This window comes from Carassius auratus, unplaced genomic scaffold (genome assembly GCF_003368295.1).
Source record: "Carassius auratus strain Wakin unplaced genomic scaffold, ASM336829v1 scaf_tig00006424, whole genome shotgun sequence".
Taxonomy (NCBI): domain Eukaryota; kingdom Metazoa; phylum Chordata; class Actinopteri; order Cypriniformes; family Cyprinidae; genus Carassius; species Carassius auratus.
Window position 1 is genome coordinate 38,645 of NW_020523753.1, and position 22,317 is coordinate 60,961.

At 34.4% G+C, this 22,317-nt stretch overlaps 1 protein-coding gene and 1 pseudogene across 1 annotated transcript; one reads left to right on the forward strand and one right to left on the reverse strand.

Annotated features, from left to right (window-relative positions):
• The first annotated feature begins 1,155 nt into the window (after positions 1–1,155).
• On the forward strand, positions 1,156–6,934 carry LOC113071179 (HD domain-containing protein 2-like; annotated as a pseudogene).
• Positions 6,935–7,634: 700 nt separating this feature from the next.
• On the reverse strand, positions 7,635–16,946 carry LOC113071180 (tumor protein D53-like). Its single transcript, XM_026244557.1, has 6 exons — positions 16,836–16,946; positions 16,122–16,270; positions 11,917–12,018; positions 8,831–8,869; positions 8,424–8,484; positions 7,635–8,275 (listed from the first exon to the last, which is right to left on the reverse strand). Exons 1-6 carry the CDS (start codon positions 16,908–16,910, stop codon positions 8,159–8,161), a joined length of 543 nt encoding a protein of 180 aa, XP_026100342.1. The 5' UTR covers positions 16,911–16,946; the 3' UTR covers positions 7,635–8,158.
• Positions 16,947–22,317: the final 5,371 nt, after the last annotated feature.

Here is a 22,317-nt window from a genome sequence, read left to right on the forward strand (position 1 = left end):
ACTCGTATCCTGTAAATAATGAGTCAGCTGCCTCACATACAACACTGTCTGAGGACCCTCATTTGCATTTTATCACTGTAGAATGAAATTGAAAATGATTGTGGTTAAATCTTAAATCATATACGGAACCACAAAGCTCATCATTTAAGGCCTGCATTTCCTGTATTAACCTTGAATCGATTTTGTTTTGTAGTCTGTGAGGAATGAGCACATGGTGAAGAATCCCACTCACTTACTTTAAGGAAACATTGTAGACAAAGTGTATGTCAAGGCCAAAACAACTGAGGGAAGAATGATTACTATTATTATTATTATTATATTTTTTTGAACATTTACTAAGAATCACAAGATGATTACAATTTGAGAAGTACATTTCAATCTATTATAACAAATATTGTATTTTTGTCAGTTACATTTAAAATTTACATTTAGAGTAGAAGTGAGAACCATGCTAAATTATGGTATTATTCCATAACAGATGGTATCAAATGGTAATAGTGGTACTCTGAAATATACCATTCTAGTGGTTGAGAATTCATGGTATTTACATGTTAAATCTGTAAATGCAAAGGTACATGTAATGTATGTATTTTTCAAGAACCAGTTAATTTAATGTATAAAATTCATTTTATTTCATTTTATTAATAAATAATCAAAAAATCTATTCAAAAGAAAAAAAGTATTGTGGTACTGCTTTATATTAATACTGTAGACCTAATACATGCCTGTAATTCATTCTCAATCTCTAATCATTGCCTCTCTCAAGTACTATGTAAATACATATGCATATTTTCTATACAGCCGTATATATACAATAAAGCATAAATAATACTCAAATCTGTACATACATTTTCTATTCCAGATTGATACACATTATTATTCTTGTTAAGTCTTGTTAAGTATGTATGCATGTATGTACCAAGAGCTTTTCTAAAAAATAAAAAATAAAAACACAACAAATTCCTTACTTGGCGAAAAAATATATTCTGATACTACTTGAGTAGTAAGACTCAATCGACTCGCTTGTATTCTTTCACCATCTAGTGGCGGTTGCATGTCATTACAAAACCCGGCAATTTTACTCCTGGGGGCTGTGATTTACATCCAGGTCGCGGACGACGGTGTCCTATTGGTTGGTGTTAGGAAACGGACAACATGTTGCAGTTCATGAAACTAGTTGGGCAGCTAAAAGTGATTGATATTCGTATTAAAAATATCAATGATTTGCAGGTTAACCTATATTAACGCTTGCTTGTGTAACAGCGCGTACCAGGTACAGGATGGGTGTACAGAAATATCAAACAGCCTGAGGGTGTGTCTGATCATATGTACAGAATGTCTATGATGGCCTTAACCATACAGGACGTCACTGACTCTGTCAATAAAGAGAGGTTTGGATGAGGCGTCTTAAATTATCTCATTTATGCGGTTCACACCTATTATTCACACTTGTGCAGCTCATTTGGACTAATTCATAGTTGTGTGGCTCATTAGGATTCATTCACACTTGTTCAGTTCATTTAGATCCACGTTTGTGCGGTTCATTAGGATTCATTCACACTTGTTCGAATTCATTAAGATTCATTAAAGGGGGGGTGAAATGCTCGTTTTCACTCAATATCCTGTTAATCTTGAGTACCTATAGAGTAGTACTGCATTCTTCATAACTCCAAAAAGTCTTTAGTTTTATTATATTCATAAGAGAAAGATAGTCTGTACCGATTTTCCCCGAAAAAACACGACTGACTGGAGGCGTGACGTGTGGGCGGAGCTAAAGAATCACGAGTGCCAGTATGCTTTTGCGTTGAGAGCAGGGCTGGACTGGGACAAAAAATCAGCCCTGGACTTCATCCAGACCGGCCCACTATTCACGTAAACATGTGCGCGCGCGTGCACACACACACACACACACACACTACATGTCTATACATACATTAATCTGCATGTAAAGTTACTGATTAGAATGTATTACTATCAAAACAATGTATTTTTTTAATTAAAATAATAAACAAAGAAAATGCAAATGATTTTATCAGGCTTTATTTTAAATATCTAAAGGTCTTAATTGATGTGTTTCTTATTAATCTAATAGTGCAGCAACATAACACTTTATTTTTTATTAATTATATTACACATATTACCTCTGACCTGTTGTCTGCTTATAGTAGGCTAGTATTAAGACCACTGATCTACACTAAATGTTTTATAAAGACCACTGATCTACAATAAAATAAAAGAGTAATTAAGACAAAGAACGTTGTGTAGTGATTTATTTAAAAAATGTTCTTAACATAATCAAAGGCCTTTAAAAATCCTTGAAGTAGACTGGCTTATATATTCAAATGCAGAGCTCAATGCTAGGGTTCAAAACTGTACTTGCCCTGCTAAAAATAAATACTTACAAATAAAATTGCTATTGTTTTCTTTGTAAATAAGCTGCAATCTCATTTCACAATTCTAATTTCAATACCACAATAAACACTAACTATTAAGTTCAAACATTAATGAAGACAAGTGAACAGTCAGTAATAAAATAAGAAAAAAATATAATAAATAGCACCGTTTTCAGGTACAGATATTGCATATCCAAATATAAAATACTTCACTTAACACACACACACACACACACACACACATATACACACATATATCCTTGTTAAAGCTGTTATTCAAGAGCAGAGAGTTATTTCTCTTTGTCTTTTGTTCACATTAATGACACAGACCGAGAGTACACTGTAAAAAATTTCTTGTTGTTTTTACAAAAACTTTTTGGCAGCTGTGGTTGCCAGAACAATTTTGTAAAAATACAGAAAACTGTAAACACATTTACGTCAAAAACTGTTAATTTTACAACATAAAGCTGTAATTTACAAACAAGAAAATGTGAATATAAACCAGTAAATTCAACAACACACAAAATTAAATCTGTTTTGTACCTTGAAAATACTGACAACCACCATAATAATAAAGATGGTACTGTATAAGAGAAAGCCACATGAAGTATCAAAGCTCATCACGAGTAGCTTCACCACAAGCAGAAGTATATATTAACATATAGAAGGTGCACATTTATGGAAACACAAAACACCATCATGGTAACACACGTGATACTTAAATAATGCAAAAAACTTTCATTAAGCAACAGAAGATGTAACATAAAGCTCAAATGTACATAACTGATAACAAGAACTATTTAAAAACATGATTATTTAAACAAAATACTTTCAAACGTGGAGTGTCACGCAGGGAATTCTGGGAATATCAGTTTACAGTTTTAGACTGTAAATTATACATTGATTTGTTCTTTTTTTACTTCTAAAAGCTGTATAATTAACAGAATTTTACTGTAAATTTACATTAAATGCTTTGTTAGATCTTTTACAGTTTTTCCCTGTATATAGTACGGGAACTTACTGTTAACCTATTATCAGTTTTTTTCCGTAGCGTTTTTACAAAATTTTACAGTTAAAATTACACTTATTTTTTACAGTGTAGGTATAAGGCTTCTGCCTGGCACTTTAAGAGATTTTTTTCTAAATTAATTACAAATTGAAAAAATATATCTCCCATAAATGCTGTAAATATAAAGAGACATAGAGCATCAGCTTGTATTATTAAATGTTAAAAATAATTAAATGTAATGCAGTTTTCATTATAATAACAATTATTTAATGACAGGTAAAAAAAAAATAATAAATATGTACTATAGTGCACATATTTAGCAAAATACTCCTTTCTTATGGCTATTTTTCAATCTCAACTAACCTTGCTATGGTCTTTAAACGGCTTTCTTGAGGTAAATGTAACGTTCTGTGGCATAACTGTTCTCCTGCTGTTTTGGCTGATGACTGATTGATCGATATTATTTCTGAGGCATATATACATTTCTGTAAGTTGTACTGTATCTTTAAACAGAAAGTAACAGATGATCGGTTTACTTGAACTGGGCGCTAAAGCGATCTGTCACGTCACATTTTTTTTTTACCCCAAAACGGTATTGTCTGAATTTTGTAATAAAATAGACAGAACCTGAGAATTTTAAAAGTAATTTATATAGATCAGTGAGTCTATAGTTCTTTGCCTTCCAGCAAATAATTTATTTATCTTGACACATTTGGCATCTGCCTCAAGTTCTTGTCGTTTTCTCTCTCTCAACATTCGGCCCCTCCTTTACGCTTAGATATTTTATTATTTAAAGTATTTAATTTCGTTGTTGTAATGGGCCGCTTTTCAAGGCTAGAACTTCATTCTGATTGGCCAATGAGGAGTGAACACGTCACGTCTCGCAGCTCGCATCAGCATCATGCGCACGCGTCGTTTTATCTGTTCTTTATACTGCTTTTTGTAATGTTTTAAATAAATTATTGTTACTAACCTTAAAAAAAAAAAAAATACATCATACTGCTTCAGGAGAGAGACACATAAGGCCGGAATTGTACCATACAACAATATAATAACGAACATATTTGCGATTATTAATGATTTAAAAACAAAATACATAAGGCACCGGCCCAACCAGACCGCGGCCCACCGGGAATCTCCCGGTAGTCCCGATGGCCAGTACATGCCTGGTTGAGAGCGTTTGGAAGCTGTGACACCTTGAGGAAAAAACCATCATCCAAAACAAACCATGGCTAACAGTCAGATTCAGCGTATATGTATGATCCAGAATCAGATCCCGAGGCTGAAACTGAACGAGAGCAGCAGCAGCAACGACTCGCTCCGAGCGGGGCTCGAACCCGGGTCTCCGATGGGAGGCGGACGCACTAACAAGGAGGCAGAGATATTTTAAGCAGTTTTACTCACCGCCTGCGGTTCCAACACAGGATCGTGACCCTTTTTCGTTGGGATTGCATCATCCTTAAGAAATAAACGATACGCAAATCCATCATCAAACTGGGCCTTGTTTCTAAAACAAGCATCTTCAAAATGCAGGGAACAAACACTTGCACAACTCCATTGATGCTCTGTAAAAATAAACTCCATCCACTGGTCCCTTAATGCTGTTTTTTCTTTGGTAATCTGTGCAGGGTTGTCTTGCCCTGGCAACCAAATCACACTCCTTTTGTGACATTTCACTAAGCTCTCGCTCTGATCAGTGATTGTCTGTCTGTGCTCAGCCAATCTCTGCTCTGCTATATGGGAGCGCGCGCTCTTCCGGCAGAAGTGCCTTCAGGACCCATATAAGGAAATTCCGCTCCATCTAACGTCACACAGAGTCATACTCGAAAAAAACTTTCCGAAACTTTAAAAAAAAAAAAAAAAAAAAAAAAACTTTCCGAAACTTGTGACAAACCGGAAGGAGTATTTTTGGAACAGAAATACTCCTTCAAATGTACAACTTAATTTTTGAAACTTTGTACATGTTTAGCATGGGAATCCAACTCAGTGTAAACAGTGTAAAAAACTCAGTATGCATGAAATAGCATTTCACCCCTCCCTGTAACACGTATGAAGTTAATTTAGTTTCATACTTGCTCGTTCGATTAATGAACATCCAGTCGTTCATTCATGTACACTGCAAGTCATCAAATCGCCATCTAGTCGGTCAGTTAATTGTCTTAAAACCCCATTGGGGCTTATACTAAAATTCTTGAACGCAGCTTTAGAACAATTTAAAATGTACAAAATGTGTAAATATCTTTACAATAGTAGAAGTTTATAAATTATTTAATAAACATTTATTGTAAAGAAAAAAAAGAAGAAGCTTGTCTCCAAACTGGAGCAGTTCCTTGAGATGCATTCACATTGATCAGCTCTTCTCTTCACAGATGCATGAAGCTGGCTTTAGTTCATGACCTGGCTGAGTGTATTGTGGGAGATATTGCTCCAGCAGACAATGTTAGCAAAGCAGAGAAACACAGAAGGGAAAGGGTATTATGGTTTTAAGCTAATTTTTTACAAATGAAATATTTAGTTTGTGTACAAATTAAACACTGAGAATCTTTCTCTTCAGGAAGCAATGGTTCACATCACAGGCCTGTTAGATTATGGCTTACGGAAAGAGATTTACAACTTGTGGGAGGTGAGTTGATCAAAACTAAACAACTGGTATAAGTTTTGTGTTCCTTTTTTTTGGTTTGGAATGATTGGAATACGTACCTTTGCATGCAGGAGTTCTTTACCTCCACTGAAGGTTTGACAAACACACATATCCAACAAGCTCAAGATCTGATTACATAAGCAATTCTAAGAAGAGATACATACATCCATAAGAAGAATCATTGTTATCATGGCAAAGTAAATTGTATCAAAGTGCTCAACAGTGGCCGTTCAATCCTATAGAGAATTGTGAATTAAATAATTTGAACACCTAGGAATAGTTCACCCAAATATCAGCATTTGCAGAAAATGTACTCACCCTCAGGCAAAAAGAGTCCAAAATGGTTCTTAACAAAACCTGTCAGTGGATTTTAAGGAACGTAAGACGACAACAGGGGATGGACTTATCTTTAATGTTGGGAAGCATTACTATGGATTTTTGCCAGAAGTGCTGGTTTAATGATGGATTTGTTTCTTACAAACACAGTTTTAAAAATTTTATTTTGGGGTGAACTATTTCTATTTTGCAATGACTTGGAGTTTTCATTCTTATAATTACTGAAATAGCTTTATATTTTGCCTGTATGTATTTTCTCCTCTGATCATAGGCAGGTTCCATCATCCGGAGGTGTTGGGCCTGGTGAAGAGTCTGAATGAGGAGAGAGCTAGATACATCGCTGCCAGAGGAGATAATGATTCAGAGAAAACCATCGACACAAACTCTCACACACTAGTGACACGATGATCTCAGTTCCTGCTACCTCCACACATCTGTATCTGAGTGTTCACTTTGTCCAGATAAGCTCTTTTAGTATAATCTTATTTCACTGCACAGAAGCATGCATGGTTTGTGGTTGTTTGATATTTGTGTCTTGTTTGTTTGAATGTTCTGCAGGAGTTTTAATAAAAAATAAATAAATACATATTTTTCTATTCAAATTAAATGGAAATACTGTCAGAAGTTGATTTTCTGTTTCTGCTGCATTCCAGTAATAGATGCTTTAATAGAAAACAACATTTTCTTTCAGTTGAAACTGATATTACTTTGTTAAATGCATGAAAGGTGCAACGGAAATGTAAATACAATTAATTCTAAAATTATAACAACTTTTAAAATATGTTTGTGTACACATTCGGTCCTGTGAAATTTTGTCTTACAACAATGACTGACACTAAGAAAGTGGAAAGCAAAGCAGAAACTACAAAAAAGATTCTTTAGAAGCAACTCAAAGGTTATAACTGAGCAGCATCTATCTTGTGAAATTTTTTTTGCAGAGACTTTGCCACACTTTACTGTTTTAGTGACTAAGGAAGAGTCAAATTAATGTTCATTTTATGGTTTCTGATTACAATTCAGTTCACCTTATTTTCATGACTGATGAGTCTGGACTGTCACTTTGCAAAAAAAACAAAAACGTTTAATGACATTAATAATAAACGGCATCTCAACACTGAGAATGACTTTGAAGAAAGATTTTAGCTATAAAATCCTGTTCCTTAAAACAACAATTGACTTCAATGTCAATGTTAAGTAAAGCTGCAACACATTATGTATCAAGAAAAAAAAAAAAAAAACGGATACAATAATTTTTGGCCAGTGACAATTATGGTTTCCAATACATTACATTTAAAATCAGGCATATCAGAAAAGCTAATAAATTGCAGTGAAATGTAAATCCACTTTTTTAAATTAGTTGTTTGCATCTGTTATCAGCAAATATGTGCTGAAGTTATAGGCATGCAGCAAGAATAAAAGCATTAACATTCAGGAAAACAAAGTCTAACATCCATTTTGTAAAACATTCTTTTAAGTACTTCTCTTAGGATTGTATACGCAGCCATTATTTTTGGAAATGTATCAAGCTTTGTTACAGTTAAACAATGTTGAGTTAGTTTAAATAATAAAGTAATGCAGGACTAAATCCAAAGACAGTCTCCTCGAAAAATATACATATTTTGAAAAGAACTTAAAGAATAAACATTCTCCAGTTGGTTGTTTTTCTTAAATGCAAAAGTTAAGAAATATTTTGCACAGACAATGCACCAACAAGTTTTTCACAGTGCTCTCCAAACCATTAAGGGTCATCAATGTTTCACTGGTAGACCATTTAAACCCTTAGCATTCATTGTTCTCGGTCATGTTATTAGTAGGGGTGTCCTGGGAGCTGGCTTGGGCCGCTGAAGACAGGACCTCTTCAAAACTGCCCGCACCTCCAGTTCCTCCAACTTTAGACTGCTAGCAACACAAAACTCTCATGGCATTAGTATGTTGACATTCAGGACAGTGAAGCTGAAAATGACCATGTTAAGCTGTTCAATAATTAACAGCACAGCTACAGTTTGCTTGTTTGACCACTAAGGTTACTCTATGCAAGGCTTACCTTAATGTTTGAAACTGTGCTTTCGACTTTCTCCTCAAAGGACTTGAAACTAGGCGAGTTCCTGTAAAATAAAAATAGTTTAGTTTTATTTACCTAATCTAATCATTAAACCTCATCTGGTCCATTCAACTGCAGTCTTAAAAATCTCTCCAGGATGTTTTAGTATAATGTTAATATAATGATGGTACATGCAGGGATTACCTTTTTTTTTTTAAATGCAACAAAACCACTATTTATTCTAATCTGACATACCAACAGTCAATTTTATATATGTATATTTGATATATGATGTCACATGCATTTTTGTGTTGTTTGTATCCTAGAACATCCAATTTTTGGATGCTTTAAAAAGTTTTTAAATGCAATAGTAGAACAAACATGCAAAGCAAGCTGTCACACACATTTACCTCATTGTAGGCAAGCTCATTGAATGCCGTATAGAATAGCTGTCCCATGAAAGCATGGCCAAGCAAAAGATAGGTTCAATCATTATCATGGAAAAACAAATACATTGCAAATAAGACACATAAAAAGATCATATGTAAGTGTAGCCTGCACAAGTGCATTTCACTACACCTACCAAACGTTTGATCTGATCTGATCTGACAAGAGTATATCAATAGTTATCAAAAAAAAAGCAACACATGCTGAAACCAGTCATCTGTTAAACTGCATGTAGTGAGTGTGGGAGACAGTGGGAAAAATGATTGTGACTTTGGCTCAATATGGATTTGAACACGCATTTCTGATTAAAACAAAAGTAAGACCTTCTTATAATGCTACAGCACAGTCTGAAACATTGAAACATTTCAGATCTCATATTATCTAATGAATGTATGGCTCCACAGTTTTTTCTTCTTCTCGGAATTAATGTTAGACTGACACGCATTGAAATTGTGTGGAGAAATTCATATTAGCTGTGCAGATACTTGAATACTTGAGTCCCGTCTTGAAGTCAGATTCAGTTTCAGCACCGTCACTGTTCTCATGTATCATGCAGATGCTAAAAGAAAGCAGCTATTGCTAATCTCTATTCTGGGATCTATGAACACAATATCTTACCCAAGAGAATATGACCTTTGTTGTGCATCAGAGATAAGGAAAGAACACTGTAAATATATATTTTTTTATTATAGGCCATACAACAAAATTTTGGCCATATGAAACATTTAATGTTAACATTTAATAAATTATTTTAATTTTAGAGAATTGTGGTCACAAAAAAATGTGGACACCTAAAAAGGAAACAGGAAAAATATTATATAATAAAATATAAAATATTATAAAATATTATAATATAAGTGTCCAAATACTTTTTAAGTATATATATATATATATATATATATATATATATATATATATATATATATATATATATATATATATATATATATATATATATAGCCAATTTGTGTCTGGTACAACAGGCTGAACAAAGCACTCAGCGTGCACACACACACACACACACACACACACACACACACACACACACACAATATTTATCATAACTTGAGCATTTTGACATTTTTTGAAGTATTGGTTTTTCACATTAGCTCCATATACAGTATGGACTGTAATCATGCTGTATGCTGTTATAGTTAGTAGACAATAAGTATAAAAGGATAAACATGTTCATTGCAAACATGAGGTAGAAAACTCCCAGACTCATGCAGAGAGATGGTGTCACACACTGGCAATAAAACACACATACCTCCTGGGATACAGTACCTGAAAGCCAAACATGCCGAGGTAAAATAAGGTACTGAGGTGTTGGATCTACATAAATTTCCAATAATAGTAAAGTCAACACTATTTTGCTAAAGCAAAAGCAGTAGTGAGTGCTAAATTAGACCTGGTTATCATGCACAGATTTTGATCATTCTTTATATTTTATAATTGATATATATGTGTTTGTGTATTAGGCATGGGCCGGTATAAGATTTTGACGGTATGATAACCTTAAGCAAAAATATCAGTTTCACGGTATCGTTGTTACAGCTCTAAAATGTGTTATTTTTAAATGACTTGGGGAAAAAAACACTTTTTTCCTCGCTGAGCACAATATATCTTGTTTTTGAGCAACATACAGAATATTTGGAACAGTGATATTTGTTTATTTTTTCTTTGATTTATTTCTGAAACGTCTGCTGAAATGTGGGCTGTCCTGCAGCTTTTTTTGTGGATGGTTGATTTGCTGCTAGCGCTTATGGGACAGCAAAAATTACTGGGCATCATCAGTATCAAATCCTTTATATATGTATACGTACTTACAGTCTGTGAGTCAGAACAGCCTGCATTGTAGTCTACTCTCAGGAAATAGTCCACCGTATAATAGACTATATACTTCTGATTATTTGTTTGATCTGTTCTGGAACAGTATTGTAAATACAACTTAACTACTGATTTCTAGCTGTGTCCTCTTTTGGAAGGCCAAACTAAGAAGTTTTGCTTTCACAAGGAAACACACAGCGAGTGACTCCACAACATGGCGCCAGCAGCAACAGCGAGGAATAAAAGTTACGCCTTCTTTCTTTGCGTGAACATTTGGGCGGTGTTATGCAAATCTATCGACATTGAGACATAGACATGTGGGGGCGTGTTAGAATGAGCCATTTTAGGACGGCGTGGTTGACTCTAAACTTTTATAAAAAATATCCCCTTCAGTTTGAGACTTTAGTCTTTGCAACTTTACAGATCTTCATTATGCACCAAGAGCTGGTAACACTCCAAAGAGAAAGGAAAAGTTGAAATCACATCATATGATCCCTTTAATAAAATACAATCTAATAGGCAGAAAATTCAATTTATTGTTAGCTTCCTGTTTTTGCTGTATCCCTTCTAGCCACAACCTGTTGCACTGAAACACTGCTTTAATCTGAATTATACAGAGACGAGATGAAAAGAACCATTTGAAAAGTGAGTGATCTGCCTGTTACAGTATTTTTCTCTTTGCGTCTGTCTTCAGTGTCTCTGGTTTATGTTAACGGGAATTTACAGACTTTTTTTTACTTTATTTACTTTATTATATCAGACTTGTATGTCATTATATCATGCCTAGTATGTATGTATTGTATATATATTATATAATAACAATAACAAATTTTCAGCAGTCAATCCTTTATCACCCTGCAGTAGATGTGGACACTTCTTTTTTACTGTTCTTCTGAAATGAAAGCATCTCTTGTCACAGAGTGTCTCAACCATCTGGGATCCAGTGAAGAAGAGCTGGTAAATTCTTCATGCCATCACAACCTCTTATTTTTATGCCAGCTGGACATGCCCCAATCTGGCCCACTGAAAGCTGCTTAAATGAGGCTTACGTAACACAAACATGCCACTCAAACAGACTGGCCAAAGTAAATGGCTCAAGATCACTGCCATTTCACTGTGCAACAAACACAGCATATGTACCATACGTTTGTGGGAGTTCCCTGCAGAAGAGAAACAGAAAAGCAAATGATGGACAGCAGAAACAGTCAGATCGAGATTTTACCTTATATCCCCGAATTTCCTGCTGATGGCATTGCCCAGGTTACTGAAGGCCGCTGAGGTCCGCTGTCCTGCCGTAGACAGGGTCTCCGACGTCTTTTTGTATCTGCCAGAACAGAACCAAGAAAACAAAAAACAAAACAAAATGTATACACTTACAGTATTGTTCAAAATAATAGCAGTACAATGTGACTAACCAGAATAATCAAGGTTTTTCGTATATTTTTTTATTGCTACGTGGCAAACAAGTTACCAGTAGGTTCAGTAGATTCTCAGAAAACAAATGAGACCCAGCATTCATGATATGCACGCTCTTAAGGCTGTGCAATTGGGCAATTAGTTGAATTAGTTGAAAGGGGTGTGTTCAAAAAAATAGCAGTGTGGCATTCAATCACTGAGGTCATCAATTTGGTGAAGAAACAGGTGTGAATCAGGTGGCCCCTATTTAAGGATGAAGCCAACACTTGTTGAACATGCATTTGAAAGCTGAGGAAAATGGGTCGTTCAAGACATTGTTCAGAAGAACAGCGTACTTTGATTAAAAAGTTGATTAGAGAGGGGAAAACCTATAAAGAGGTGCAAAAAATGATAGGCTGTTCAGCTAAAATGATCTCCAATGCCTTAAAATGGAGAGCAAAACCAGAGAGACGTGGAAGAAAACGGAAGACAACCATCAAAATGGATAGAAGAATAACCAGAATGGCAAAGGCTCAGCCAATGATCACCTCCAGGATGATCAAAGACAGTCTGGAGTTACCTGTAAGTACTGTGACAGTTAGAAGACGTCTGTGTGAAGCTAATCTATTTTCAAGAATCCCCCGCAAAGTCCCTCTGTTAAAAAAAGGCATGTGCAGAAGAGGTTACAATTTGCCAAAGAACACATCAACTGGCCTAAAGAGAAATGGAGGAACATTTTGTGGACTGATGAGAGTAAAATTGTTCTTTTTGGGTCCAAGGGCCACAGGCAGTTTGTGAGACGACCCCCAAACTCTGAATTCAAGCCACAGTACACAGTGAAGACAGTGAAGCATGGAGGTGCAAGCATCATGATATGGGCATGTTTCTCCTACTATGGTGTTGGGCCTATTTATCGCATACCAGGGATCATGGATCAGTTTGCATATGTTAAAATACTTGAAGAGGTCATGTTGCCCTATGCTGAAGAGGACATGCCCTTGTAAACGGGCAAAGTCTTGGTTCCAAACCAACAAAATTAATGTTATGGAGTGGCCAGCCCAATCTCCAGACCTTAATCCAATTGAGAACTTGTGGGGTGATATCAAAAATGCTGTTTCTGAAGCAAAACCAAGAAATGTGAATGAATTGTGGAATGTTGTTAAAGAATCATGGAGTGGAATAACAGCTGAGAGGTGCCACAAGTTGGTTGACTCCATGCCACACAGATGTCAAGCAGTTTTAAAAAACTGTGGTCATACAACTAAATATTAGTTTAGTGATTCACAGGATTGCTAAATCCCAGAAAAAAAAAATGTTTGTACAAAATAGTTTTGAGTTTGTACAGTCAAAGGTAGACACTGCTATTTTTTTGAACACACCCCTTTCAACTAATTGCCCAATTGCACAGCCTTAAGAGCGCGCATATCATGAATGCTGGGTCTTGTTTGTTTTCTGACAATCTACTGAACCTACTGGTAACTTGTTTGCCACGTAGCAATAAAAAATATACTAAAAACCTTGATTATTCTGGTTAGTCACATTGTACTGCTATTATTTTGAACAATACTGTAGATATTCTTATCACAGTTGTCATTAATAAAATATTTCGGACAAATATATATTTATCACACATAAATGTTTCTTCTTTAAAAGGTACACCGTGTCTACACCGAGCACAACTGTAGTCACTCACATCGCATTGTGCCTCAACAGCTAAAGGCTGTCTATACTGGACTTGACAATGTGCCCACTGCTTATCACTGGTACTTTGTGGCAATTACACATAATAATAAAACATAATACACATTTAAATAATGTGGCTGCAAAATGAACTGAAATAAAACTGAAAACCCAATATTGATTAAGGCGATTATCAAATCAAAGCCTGTTTGTGATGTGTACATTCACATTTCTGTGGATAAAAGCATTTACAGCATTTCACTAGCATTCTGCCTAAATAAAAGCTTTAGGATCTGAAAATATATAAATTAAGAATTGCCAGTTCCCGAAGGAGACTAAAGAACAAGAACAAGAACAAATTTAGAACAACTACAGGCCAAATTTTCAGAATTGTAGACATGAAGAATTTGACTTCCCTTCACTTTTTCTGTGATCTCGTAGAAAACAGGAAGAAATTCTGCTTCAATACAGAGAATTCAATAAGAGTCTACAAAGGGAACACTATGCACAAATTGCTACCAATACTCTACAGAAAATAACAATTAACAATAACAATGATTACACGTTGTAAGAATGATTCCTACTCTTTGCTTTTCCCTAAATGTTCTCAAAACCAGTCAACTGAAGTCACAGAAACTTCTGGACCCAAGAACTCTTCATTTGTCAGAACAAAACTCCCATATTTAATAACATTTTACACACAGTACAGTAGTCAAACCTGGATACTGATCAGCACATTTTGATCAGCCAAAAGTCTACAGAAAGCTTTGGTGTATTCCTTACACAAAGCCATGGTATGACTTTGAAAACCTGGTATAAACTACATTTGGATTACTTCTGTGGTGATATTATGCTGTTTATTTGTCATTTTCTGAGTTCGATCACCCATTTACTTTTATTATATGGAAAAGTGCAGCGTGAACATTGTATAAACAACCTGATCGCCATCAGATCCAACAAAAAAGCAACATTTAACAATCTTCATAGTGCTTCATTCATACCATGACCAACTTGCCAAGCTCAAGCAATTGTTCAATTTGATATAGCAGAATTAATGTATCATTTTCTCCTTTTGATTAATTGTTCCTTCTTGTATTATTGTAATTTCTAAGTTGCTTTGGGTAAGAGCATCTGCTAAATGAATAAATGTTCTTCTGTTAGCATAAATTCACATAATCTTTGCGTATGAATGGTTTCCGTTCATTGTGCTTGTAATCTGTGTATTGATCATCCTGAGGGTAGTGATAGTTAATATGCTCAACAGCATTACAACAGAGTATAAAGAGAAACAGAGATGTGTAGTTGGGATCAATGCACAGAGACACAGTGACATTATTATCATGCAGATGGGTTGTGTGTTTGTCTGGGTGAATGTGAACTGAAGCAGAAATGGACCACACTGGGATTGCAATAACATAAATATACAAAGACAGACAGATACCCCCATTGTTTCAACATGCGTATTTAGATTGCAATTCATTTTCAACAAGGAAGCTGGCTAATAAACAACAGGTCAATGTAAAAGTTATTTTTGATGCAAAGTACTGGATTTTAATAAGAAAACAAAAATATTGGATGTGGTATATATTGTTAAATCACTATTGATCATACTGTTTGTGCTACAGACGAAAAATACAACAGAAATATGTCATACCGTGTTATTTTAGTATAATTTATATGCTACTTTACTTTTTTTAAATGATATTTAGAACTAGCTTTTATTCTTATATTTTCAGGTTTGAATTTTAATTTAACTTTTTAGTCATTTTGTTATGTGCTTTCGTAAAAGAAAATATATAATTTGTTTTGTAAACAAACCTTCCTAAATATATTTTAATTTATTATTTCTAGTTAGTAATTTTAGTTGCAACATTTCTAATTTTCGTTTAGTTTAAGTTGTTCATCTAATGTTTATATTTTATTTCAGCTTCATTTTAATTAACAATTTTTTTTACTTTTAGTTAACTTTAATAACTCTGGGTCACCTTCAGAAATATATAAAATACATACATTTATATATATATATATATATATATATATATATATATATATATATATATATATATATATATATATATATATATAAATATTAATAATATATTATATATATGTATATATTATAAATAAATATAAATACAAGTATATACATCCAAAATCTAAAAATTCAGTATCTAATCATTTATTTGGCTGTGAACTAAACCTTGAGTTACTTGTTGTACTTGATTTTTCCTTATCTCCAAGTCAGCAAGGACCACCACTGTTGTCTTCTTAAAAAATGTGCATGATGCATCTGTTGTCACAAGCCAGAATGAAATATTACATTAATCACAAGGATTAGCAAAGACTACTTACGCAGTGCTGGTCTGCATGTCGTACCAGCTCTTGGAGAAGTTCTGTCGGAGTTCACACAGGGGTGTGATCCCAAGTTTCTGTTTCAGCTCCAAGTGACGCTTTTCTTTGGAGGCCAGGACTTGTTTTAAAGTTGTGATTTCTTCTTCTAACTGACAGAAGGAAAATAGGTTAAGGGCTGATTTTTTTTATATTTAAATAACAGTTATCAGAACAACAGATAATTCAGTTTTAATATGAAGTGTCCACTCTTTTCTTTTTGTCTCATATGCAAACTGTTTCACAGTTAATGCCTTGCTCAGTGGACCATGAAGATCTCAGAGGATAAAGTAACCAAAGAAAAAAATGGGAAGGATTTGATCATACGATTTACAATCATGGGTGTATGTTCTGAGATAATGCAGACCATTTGTGTGGCAACAGCACAGTATATTTCAGTAAATACAGTAAAGTAGACTAGATTGTATTTCAATACTAATTGCTTTAATATTGCTTTATAGTAGTATAATAGTAAATGTCAGTTTAACTCTCATGACAGATAGAAATGGCTCCTTAAGTGAACAGTGGCACATTTTGTTACTATTTAAAAGTAAGTCACAACATGCAAAGAAGAAAATTGCAGAAAATGATGTAGTCTTTAGGTTCACAGAATAACATAGTTACTAAGGATCATCCAGCCCATTTCCTGGTCTAAAACTAAAACACTGGGTTAAATACCTTAGTCAGTTCATTCTCCATTTCTTCTCGCTCCTCTTCTGTGACAGTGTTGTTGAGATCCACCTCTGATACCATGTCCTCATCCACTTCCTTTAAAGGCTCTTTGTCCAATGAACCTGGAAATAAACATATAAAAATAGCAGAACAATGGAAGTTACGTTTTTATTCTCAAAAAATCAAGAGTACAATTTATATACTTAAAGGAAATGTTTGCCCTAATGAAAGTATGGCATATATGCAATGATAATGCTAAAACATACTTTTTTTTTTAAATATGCAAATGTCTTGTTACTATTATAATGTATTCACTCAAAAACTCAAATGTGCTATAAAAGCATTATGTTGAAGAGTCAAAAATACACTCATGATAAATGTGAAAGTAAAACTAAATCTTACAATAGCTAGAAAATGAAAGCTCAAATGATGAAGCACTAATGCACTTAATATGACACCAGTAATATGAGTAAATGTTAAGGTTGTTTTTGTCCACAGGAAAACGAGAGTCACATCTCAGAAGTCTGGTAAGTCATTACACGAGAAACTGATTAGAGTGCTGTGGCATGAAACGCGTGATACACTTTTAGCAGCTAATGTAATCAGCAGGTAGAAGAGCAGACCTGGGCGGTCTAAGCAAAGAAAAGTGCTCAGGAATGAGATCTCAGATTCATCATTTACACCACACAGCACACAACGGCTTGTACAGAAGATCATATCTATCTTTTTGCAGAGTGCATTGGTTGCTAGAGAACACTGACATGATAGAATCAGAACATTTGTTTTGCAATTAGAGTTTTCTTAATTTGTATTTTGAACTATATTTGCTATTTTCACATAACCCATTTGAATTTCAGGTCAAATTTCATTTTGAATAAGCAATAAAATAGAGCAAATAAATACAAAGTTATATAGCACAATTCACTATAAAATGATGCATCATCAATGTTTCATATATCCACACACATATATATATACACACACACACAGAGATATATATATATAAATGTATATCTCAATTGGACCAACAGTTACAATTCTGATTTTCTTATCACATATAAGCATATGTTATTATTTGTGAATTTATTTTTGCATTATTATTATTATTAGTTTGTGAATTCATCTGATGAATTAGTAAATCAGCATATCAAAAAAATTTAACTCAGGGGTGCCCAAAGTCAGTCCTGGAGGACCGGTTTCCTGCAGAGTTTAGGACACCGACCCTCCAGGACTGAGTTTGGGCACCACTGTTTTAACCTCTTAACCGGTTAACTGTCACCCGTCCGCTCTGTGGGACGCCTACATTCACTTCACTATATTACAATTAAATCTAATCTAATCTTGACAAACTTTATATCGTTGGAAAGGTCTAAGACTCCCAAATATATATTGTTTTTTTTTTTTTGTATATTTATGTTTTTTGTTAAGAATTATGTAGGAAAAGTAATAGATTAATTTATGACAAGAGTGCACCTTCAAAAATCTGGAATTTTGACCTTTGTTAAAAAAACAAGACTTCTTTGATGCCTTTTTCTCTATCACATTTTAGAAATCATGAGAAATTATATATCAACTGAAAACTTAAAATCGCAAAATTCATCCTTTAAAACTCATTTTAATATCAGACATTGCATTACCATGTAAATGGTACATCAATATCATGTTACAAAATGTTTTCATTCATGAATAATAAAAATTTAAGTTTGGATCGTGCACTACAAAGTCAATGTTCAAAAATATGAGTGACAGTTAACTAGTTTTTAACAGTTTTATTTTGTTGACATTCTTACTTTGGACAAACAAATTTTAACTATTTCAGCTTTGGTGTAGACATATAAATGTCATTATGATGGTTGAAGATTACCCCTCTGGGTCTGTAAGATGTCAACATTGTTTATGTACTTATAACAACTAGATAGATTGGGGAAGTCGTGCCTAATGGTTAGAGAATTTGACTCCCAGCCCTAATGTTGTGGGTTCGAGTCTTGGGCCGGCAATACCACGACTGAGGTTCCCTTGAGCATGGCACCAAACCCCCAACTGCTCCCTGGGCGATGCAGCATGAATGGCTGCCCACTGCTCCGTGTGTGTGTGTGTGTGTTCACTGCTGTATGTCACGTCACTTTTTTTTCACTGAATAGATTTCTTGATACAGATCACAACTGAAGGTTGGATCTTTGAGCATAACTCAGAAGAAAAGTGACTTTATAAAGGCAATTAAGCCTCACTGTTCAGGTTGCCTAGCAACTTTCTTGATGCCTAGCATCATCCTCCCAATTATCCCATGAATCGGATTCTCTAAATCTATTTAAGGGTGAATAAGAGGAAGTACAGAGGATCATTTTCATGTTAAATCTGTAAAATAATATCTTTTCCATTCCATTGCCTTTCTACTGTCTATAACCACTGAGCTAAATCTTTGTTGAAGGTCTATTACTGGAAAAGAGAGCAGTGCAATATTAAAATAGTTCATTCAACAACACCAAGATGAATTGATTTAAGCCAAGATCATTTGGAAAGATAATGTTATGGTCATTTCAGAAAGAAAATAAACTATTAGTTTTGAAACTGATTTAAATAATGACAAGGAAAATGCAATCTTTGTAGATAAGCCCTCCAATATTTTCCTCTAAGGTTAGTTGTATTTTTGTAATAAATGCATGGACTAATCAGTTGTCTCATCTTTCTCATGTTCATGTGTCTGGGTGGGTGAGCGAGTCAGAATCATCTCATGGTGATCAGGGTGTCATCTGAGTAACTTAGTGTCTCTTCAGGGCAGTGTACACGACAGTTCAGCTTCTTCAAGCTCTCTGGACTATGCATCCAGTTCTCTCAATGTCCCCATTTTCCTTCCCGAACACACAACAGAATCACAAAGAATCACTTCACTGTCCTCAGCGAAAGATTTCAATGTGGAGGAGGGGGCATTATTTTAATCAGATGAACAAAACACCTTATTTCTTATCACCCACTGATTGAAATAAAAGACAAAGGCATTCAAACCAAGACCAGAGATATATTTTATATACTGTTTTAATCTTGTGTAAATCTATGTACTGTAAAAAAGTGCTGTTAATTAATCAAACTAATTAATCACAACTAACTCATATTTTTTATATAGTTAATCTGTTAATGCATTCAGTTACCTGTTACCAGTTACCTGGAAATAAAACTAAATAACAGGACTCTGTGTAATTATTAGGTTCAGTATTTTGTGTAAATAACTTTTATATTGTACATTTCTGCAAGTGGTATTAGTCTCAATGACACACACACACACACACACACATACACACACAAATCTCACACTTGTATCTAAACACTGAACCTTAAACAATCAACAATAATTCTATAAAACAAGATAAATAAACCAATTGCAAATGAAAGCTAAATAGAATAAAAAAAAAATATTAATAAAAAAGATAAAAATATTAATAAAAATGACAAAAGCAAATAAAAAGTTAATGAAACATTAAACTATATATATATATATATATATATATATATATATATATATATATATATATATATATATATATATATATTAGGGGTGTAACGGTTCACAAAATTCACGGTTCGGTTCGATACGATACACTGATGTCACGGTTCGGTTCGGTTCGGTTCGATACGTTTTAGATACAGCAAAATGTAAAAACATCTCAACTTTTCAGAATGCCCGCAAGCGCACCGCGGGTCATGTGACAAGAACCAACCAATCAGCTTCATCCTTTCCCGTAACAACGTTGAGAGCTCAGCCAAGATGAAGGAACAGCTGATCATAGTTGTATATGGATTGCAATTTTGAAATAAATTTAGTAGCAGAGCTACTGCAAGCGATTTTTAGAGCTGCAAATCCATTTATCCTTCGCTGAAATTTCCGCGTCTCATGGAGAGAGCACGTCATTGTTGCTTAGCAAAGACAGACGCCTCAGGAGAAAGACGCGCTTAGCGTTTTCCATGCGTTTTTAGGCACGATATGTGAACGGCCCCTAAGGCGCTCGCTCACTCAGCACGCGCTGAAGGCTCGTTGCAAAATGTCTAATGCATTTAACAGACCAGAAATATAAGATCCTAAAATAACCAACAGGTCTGGTGTTTGGGTTGGATTCCCTGTAAGCCTATAGTGTCTAAATGCTGCAGGGATAGTTTGCTGCGTGCATGTTTCTCCTTTTTTTCGTCTTTTCCCAGATAGTACTGACGCATATATCCCAGATATTCCCGCTGGTGTTTTTTTTTTTTTTTTTTTTTTTGTAATCCCGCTGGTGTACCCTGTCATGTTGCAGATGCGACATACCGTTGTTTTTTTTATCCACCACTCTCTTGCCATCACCATTATAGCTTAAAGGGAATCCAAAGTGCACCCAAACACCAGACCTGTTGGTTATTGGAGGATCTTTCTCATTTCTAGTCTGTTAAACGCATTGGCTATTTTGCAACGAGCCTTCAGCGTGTACTGAGTGAGCGAGCGCCTGCTGAGTAGCCTAACATAAACATATAAGATGGTGTTTTTTTTCTTCTTCGGGAGTGTCAGGGGCGTTGCCTGTTACGTTGTTCGGGTTATTGGGCTACCTTGTTGACGCATATCATTATATTCTCTCTCTCTCTTTTTTTTTTTTTTTCCAAATATAATTTAATTACTCCAACGAACCGTTCGGTATACATAATGTGTACCGCGTACCGAACCGAAAGCGTCGTACCGAACGGTTCAATACGAATACGCGTATCGTTACACCCCTAATATATATATATATATATATATATATATATATATAGTTTAATGTTTTCATTAACTTTTTATTTGCTTTTGTCATATATATATATATATATATATATATATATAATATATATATATATATATATTATAGTTTAATGTTTCATTAACTTTTTATTTGCTTTTGTCATTTTTATTAATATTTTTAATATTTTTTATTAATATTTTTTTATTCTATTTAGCTTTCATTTCTTCAGTTTTAGTGCTACTTATTTTTAATACATCAAGTTAAAATAGTTTTAGTTTTAATTAACAATAGAAATGCTGGTGCTATCAGGCTAAGTTTGACAGCACTACTAACGAACAAAAAGTCCCTAATAAAGTGTGTGTTTTCAGTGACAAATTGAAGAAATCCTAGTTCTTTTTTCACTATACGGTATAACTCCATTTCAATAATGCAAGCATAATCTATTTGGAGCCTGAAATAAAGCAGTATAATTTAAGGGCATGGTTTTAGTGAAGCTTTGCGTAATTTCTGGCTTTGCCGGAGTAATCTGAGGGATTTCTTCTTAGTGATTAATCTGACTGGATTTAATTTCCGGCTGACTGCTGCACAGAGACGCAAGTATTTAGTGACTGGCAGGAAATTACAAATGGTGACCATGCAAAGTGGGTGTGTTTTGAGACCTACTGCAAGGAAAATCCTCTCTGTTTCTGTTGTGCAGCAAAATTTAAATAAGGAGAACGTTAGATGATCTGATTCATGAGCTGGTGCAC

Bases quoted from the DNA above. Each gene is read 5' to 3' on its own strand.
- LOC113071180 (XM_026244557.1), bottom strand. From the start codon at position 16,910: ATGGTATCAGAGGTGGATCTCAACAACACTGTCACAGAAGAGGAGCGA. The intron at 12,019-16,121 runs GTAAGTAGTCTT...CTGTTCTGGCAG, and splicing joins GACATGCAGACCAGCACTGC to ATACAAAAAGACGTCGGAGA. The intron at 8,276-8,423 runs GTAAGCCTTGCA...TGTTGCTAGCAG, and splicing joins GCACAGTTTCAAACATTAAG to TCTAAAGTTGGAGGAACTGG.